This window comes from Pteropus vampyrus, unplaced genomic scaffold (assembly GCF_000151845.1).
Source record: "Pteropus vampyrus isolate Shadow unplaced genomic scaffold, Pvam_2.0 Scaffold18, whole genome shotgun sequence".
In the NCBI taxonomy this organism is placed as follows: Eukaryota; Metazoa; Chordata; class Mammalia; order Chiroptera; family Pteropodidae; genus Pteropus; species Pteropus vampyrus.
Window position 1 is genome coordinate 9,333,459 of NW_011888799.1, and position 5,807 is coordinate 9,339,265.

Consider the following 5,807-nt stretch of genomic DNA (forward strand, 5'->3'; position numbering starts at 1 on the left):
GGCCTGGATGGAGACCACTTGGTTCAGTAAAGCAGTAAGTGACCTGGAAGAGTCTAGATCTTTATGATTTATTGCATGGGAAAACAAAATGGCAGAAACAGCCTGGGTAATTTTTTCATCAAAGGTTCACTGAAATCAACGTGTTTTAAATCTCTAATTGGAAGCCCAAGGCAGAGCTTGCACTCTCATATGTCTGCAGACAGGTAATGCAAATGAAAGAAATAGCCAGACGGGGATGAGTGAACTGAATCACATAAGCTGGTCATAGGGTAGCAGCCACAATGCAGAGATTGTTGTCACACAGCCATGCTGGCCTGGCCCAGGGTTATAGATATGCTGAATGTCAAGTGAAGCCAAAACCCTAAATGTTTCTGTAAACACTCTTAATTTTTAAGATTGGCAACTAATTTTTTGAAATACTGTGCAAACCTTCTCAGGTCTGCCAGGGTGCCCAACTCCAGGGCGGTGCAATTTACATTACAGCATGCATCTGTGGTCATGGCTGGCTGGCCAACTTTTCTTCAATAAAGGCATCATTGCAAGAGATTATTTCACCTTTATATTTCTGAACTCTCTAAACTATAAACTTATCTCATATCTTTGTAAAATGCTTGTGTGCATAGAATAAACATGAGTCTTTTTTTTACCTTCCTCCTAAGTAGTGAGTTACGGTTCTCAAAATTTAAGTCCGTTTAAGCCCCAGCAATCTGGCCTTGTCTTCACCTCTACCAAACCGGTCCTGTTTAGCCCCCCAGATGATGCCCTTCTAATAGGCTTTTTTCTTTCACTAATGAGTTGGCTTCTGCCATTGGATAGAAATGACGAAATTACAGCTTTCTTACCTGAACCCTGTCACAGTCACCGATTCGAAGCCCGGTAAAATACTGTAACCTTTCCGGAACTGGAAAATAAAGCAAGACAAGTGTCATGTATCAAGGTCTAGTGAGAGAGATGTCAAAGATTTAAAACAGAGTACAAAGTGCATATTCCTATAAGCCTAGGCAAAATATTCTCTTGCATATTTTATTTATGAGCACTGGCATTGGCAGGTCTTCGACGAAGTAATTCCTATCTACCTATGTCAGTCTGGGTTCTCCAAGAAGCAATCACCAGATTAAACATGCAAGAAATTTACTCAGGAAAATGCCTCGGAAAGAGTGTGGGAGAGGCAGTGGGAAGGCAGAAACATCAGACCCCGAGTGAAAGAGAGTAGGAAAAACAGTTAAATGGATTCATCCCAGACTCAGCCTGAGACAGTTCAGTAAAGCTTTCAGAGGAGTCTATGTCTGCCAGACATAGACCTGCCATGCTCATTCATCAACAGAGAGCAGCAAGCACTGTCATGGCTTTCAAAGGCAGCAGCTGGGGCCCTTGGTCAATTACATTCCTTATAGTTAGAGATGTATAAGGGGTGTTCTTATGGCCACCACACTGCCTGATCCCTCACTTAATATATTGCAGCACTGGTTGAACCAATATGGTTTTCAATGATGTTTTTACTCTACGTCATTTCTCTGAATATCAACCCTACAGGAGATTCAGTTTGATTAGAAATCACATTTATAGGGCAGGTGTGATGTTCAAAGCACTGGATGAGTGAGATCCAAAGATTAATATGTAACTCTTTCTTCTCTCAAAGTATACAATTTAGTGTGGAGTGTGTGTTTGCATGCGTGTGTGTGTGTGTGTGTGTGTGTGTGTGTGTGTGTGTGTGTGGAGGGTTCTCATGAACTATTAAATGCCAAGTATGCAAATCAGATGTCTAAGAATACTGTTGTATCAGCATTTCATCATGGCACCCATGGAAATTTATAATATTTGTATGACACATTGGGATAAGTCCCTGGCTTCCTCCTGGCCTGAGGCAGGGGCTCAGTTGCCCAGAGTTAAGGCAAGTCATTATTTTAGCCCACCTGTAATAATTTGTGCCACACCAGCTGGAAAGCTCTATTCCAAATGAGTTAACTCAAGCAAAACATTTAGGTTTGGGTGAATTAATCAAATGTAAAGCATTTAGAACAGTGTTTGGCACACAGTTAACAATAGAGACATTTTCTATTTTTACTTGACTAAAATTAAAATCTTAAATGTGAATGCCTAGGGACCTCTAGTGTAGAGTGATTTGGAACTCTCTGTGCCAGTTTTAAGCTGGTCTGCCCAAAAGATGTTAGGGGTTTCATCCATGTCGTGTATGAAGACAAATAGAAATGCACCATCTGGTGCTTCTAGACCAGATTCTTGGGCCTCTGAATAGGTTTCAGTGAGTCGATGCCACCAAATCTTATCTGAATTAATTCTACCCCGGGAAGAATTTCACCTATAGGTCAAGATGATGTCAAATCATCTCCTGAATAGTCTTATTTGAGCACCTCTTAGTTCATCATCCTAGATGTATAGGAATAGCTTGGGCATCCACATTCGTAAATTCTGGCAGATCCAAGCAAACCATCTACTGTCAATGCAATAGACTCAGTTCGGCCTGAACCCTTAGTTGCTTAGGAGGCTCCTGGGACCAAAACCTACTGCTCTTTCCAAGTCAGTCTTGTAGGACCTGTAGAGGGCAGAGGAAGTGTTCCTGAGATCTTCTTGAAAGCCCACATTGAGTCTGACCAACATTCTCAGGGTAACAGCTGAAAAACACAGGGCAATATTTCAAAATCGCACATTAGCATTTAAGTGGCCACAGGACAGAGAACCATTTGCTTGAGCTGATATTAAATAGCCACTCAACAATTGAACATTTAATGAGCAGTTACTTACCTCCCTGGAGTTGGCAAAAAGGTCCTTTGGGAGGCAGTCCTTTAAGGCAACTGCAGTGATTCCCTGCAGGGGAGTTGTCATGCTCTTGACAAGTGAGATTGTGGAGGCACTGTTCCTGAGGCCACCTATAGCCTGTCTCACAGGAGCACCAGATTTCATTTCCAGTAGGTCTGCAGACTATCATTAATGAGACCAGTGAGGAGAGAGAAGGTGGTCATCCCTTTTGCATTTATAGACTACAAGTATTTATAGACTAACTTCCCTCCCTAATGCCCTTCTGGGAAGTTCAGTACTACTACATGCAATTCCCATGATTCCCAGATGCATTACCATGCTATTAGGCAAGACCATCTAAAAGATGACTACTTCCACTAATCCAGGGGATTCCTACAATGACAATGTGATAAACAGATTCCTGGACATACAGTATATGATAGCCAGCCTTCCCTGATCATCCCTGCCCCAGGATATTCATTCACACCCTTTTATAGTTTCCTCTCATATTGTACTAGGGTTGGTCTGTGTAACCAATAGAATATAGCAGACATGCTGGTATATCACTGAGATTAGGTTATGAAAGACAGTGTGGCTTTTCCATCTTGGTGGCTCCCTCCCATTCTCTCCTGGACCACTTGCTCTGGGGGAAGCCAGCTGTCATCACATGAGGACATGTCATGGTGAGGCACACAGAGTAAGGAACAGAGGTCTCCAGCCAATAACCAGTGAGGAACGAGGCCTGCCAACAACCACACGAATGTGCTTGGCAGTGGATTTTCTACCCACCGTTGAGCCTCAGATGACCACCCCTCTGGGTGACAGCTTGACTATAACTTCATGAGAGATTCTGAGCTAGAGCCACAGCTTCACTCCTCCCAGATTTCTGGCCCTCAGAAACTGTGTGACATAATACATTTTTGTTGTTTGAATGTTAAGTATGGGATAATTTGTTATGCAGCAATAGATAACAAATATAGAGTAGAAGTAAAATTGCGCCTTTTACATTTCAAGTCAAATGCGAGCAGCCCAAACAGACTCTGATGCTACGGGGGTATTGAAAAATGCTCTGGAAACAGAGGGCTTTGAATTTATTTCTAAAACTGGACCAAAGTCATATCACTGAGCTGTTTGTTCTGCAAATGGGCATCTAGACAAAGGCTCAGCAGAGTGACTATCTGAAGGAAAGCCAGAGAATAATTGTTTCTGAAATAGGAGGAACAAGAGAGTTCCAGTGAGTTCTTGCAATCCTGTGCTCCAGAAGTAGGTGGGAATTGAGCAGAAACATAAGGAACAGAGGAAATCAAGGCAGCTAGCGAGGGTGCTGCGCATCAGCAGGGGGGATTTGAAGGGAGCCAACAAGACCCCCTCTGGCAAACTCTTTCCTACTGATGTGAAATTCTACTGAGAAAACACTTTTTATTTCATTTTTGTTTGTTCATTTTTGAGAAGGATGTAGGGGTAGTATTTGAAGAACTTCTGACTCCCATGTAAAAGACAAATATGTTTTAAGAGGATGACAAAAGCTATCAACTCCAGACCACCTACTGCATTCCACGTATTTTTTGGTGCTTTACACATACTGTCTGGTTTTAAAATGCCTCAGTTTTGTTTGCTATTATTAAAAATGTCTTTCTAAAAAGGATCAGAAGGTCAGCCATTGGAAGAATGGGCAAGCGGAAGCCTGAGAAGAGGGGAATGGAGAAGATTTGGGGACACTTAGACATTTGCATCATAGCCAGTAAATCTAATGTGCGTTACCCACCCACCTCACTGGCTTCTCTCTAAGTCTACTCTACCCAGCCGTCCCAGCTGGCCCTGAGGTCCATGAGCCTCAAGATCTCTCAGCCATCAAAAGGGATTCACCCTTTCAACGGTGAATGACCAGTCCTGTTGGCAAGATAATTAAACCCTCCCAGGCATTTGCATCTTAAAAGAGAAATTTATTTATCCAAGTCATAAATTTGTTAACCCAACTTGTAAACTTGGGTTCACAATGCTTCTAAAATGACCTAAATAGTGGAATCCCTTGAAGTCAAGCCTCCTCCAATATAACAAAATAAACCAGGGAGAGTTTGTTAATATGTCTATATTGAGTGTATGTAATATAAGCTCACAACGAAAGCTCAAATGTTCATAATCACAAGCTGCTCAATGAAAACGAATGACTTATTTATTGATATTTACTGGTCTGTTTTGTTTACTAGATTTGCTTTCTGGTACCCAAATAGATACCAAAGGTTTCCTTAAAAAATGAGAAGCAAAACAAAATTAACTACACATCTATTAAATTATTAACTTTTTCACATAAGTAGGGGAAATAATTTCAGAGGCAGAAGGCCTGTGTTATGGGAATATAGAAGGATGTTTCCTAAAATGTGCCAACGTAACTAGTTTTGTGAAATGGTCTACGGAAAAGTCCTGTGCGCAAATGCACTTGAGGAACACGGAATAGGCTTTTGGCTACTGGATGACTCAGTGCACATTGGCATCTGATCACAGAGCCAGTAATTCAAGGAAACTAATGCTAATGTAGAATTTGCTGAGAAATGAAATCCAAAGAGAGCTATAAGACAGGTATTTCAGGCTCAAACAGCATATACTAAGAACTAAAAATTAAGATGCATAGACTGACATTGTGATAGACTATTTTAAATATAAAAATTTGAAAAGATTTTTGAAAAACAAGAATTTTATTCTTGCCTCCATTTTAGAATAATAAAGCCTAACATCTGTAGTGCTTTGTCATTTACAAAGCAGTAACCTTTTAAAGGACAAAGGGTTGTACCATGTCACAGCTTCTACTGCATACATGTGATGTCCTCTGAGACATAGGAGAGCTGATATGACCTTGAAAGGGAGTCAGTGACCAGAAAGTTAATGCCTTGCTTCTCATCCAGGCATGTACCCGGTTTCTATTTCCTGACCTATGATGTCCCCAAAAAGGGAACTTGCTACTTATTAATATCCCGAACCAGTCCTTGCTATACCTCCTGATTACCCAGGGTGAGAGGACCCAGTAGTTTGTCATGACCATATCTTGGGACCACTTT

At 41.4% G+C, this 5,807-nt stretch overlaps 1 protein-coding gene across 1 annotated transcript in view; it reads right to left on the minus strand.

The window, feature by feature from the left end:
• The window catches only part of ADGRF5 (adhesion G protein-coupled receptor F5), a 64,363-nt gene that overhangs the window by 32,438 nt on the left and 26,118 nt on the right, over positions 1 to 5,807 (minus strand). Inside the window, exon 6 of the mRNA XM_011354790.1 lies at positions 843 to 901. Coding sequence (XP_011353092.1) covers positions 843 to 901 — 59 coding nt within the window. The remainder of the gene's footprint in view (positions 1 to 842; positions 902 to 5,807) is intronic.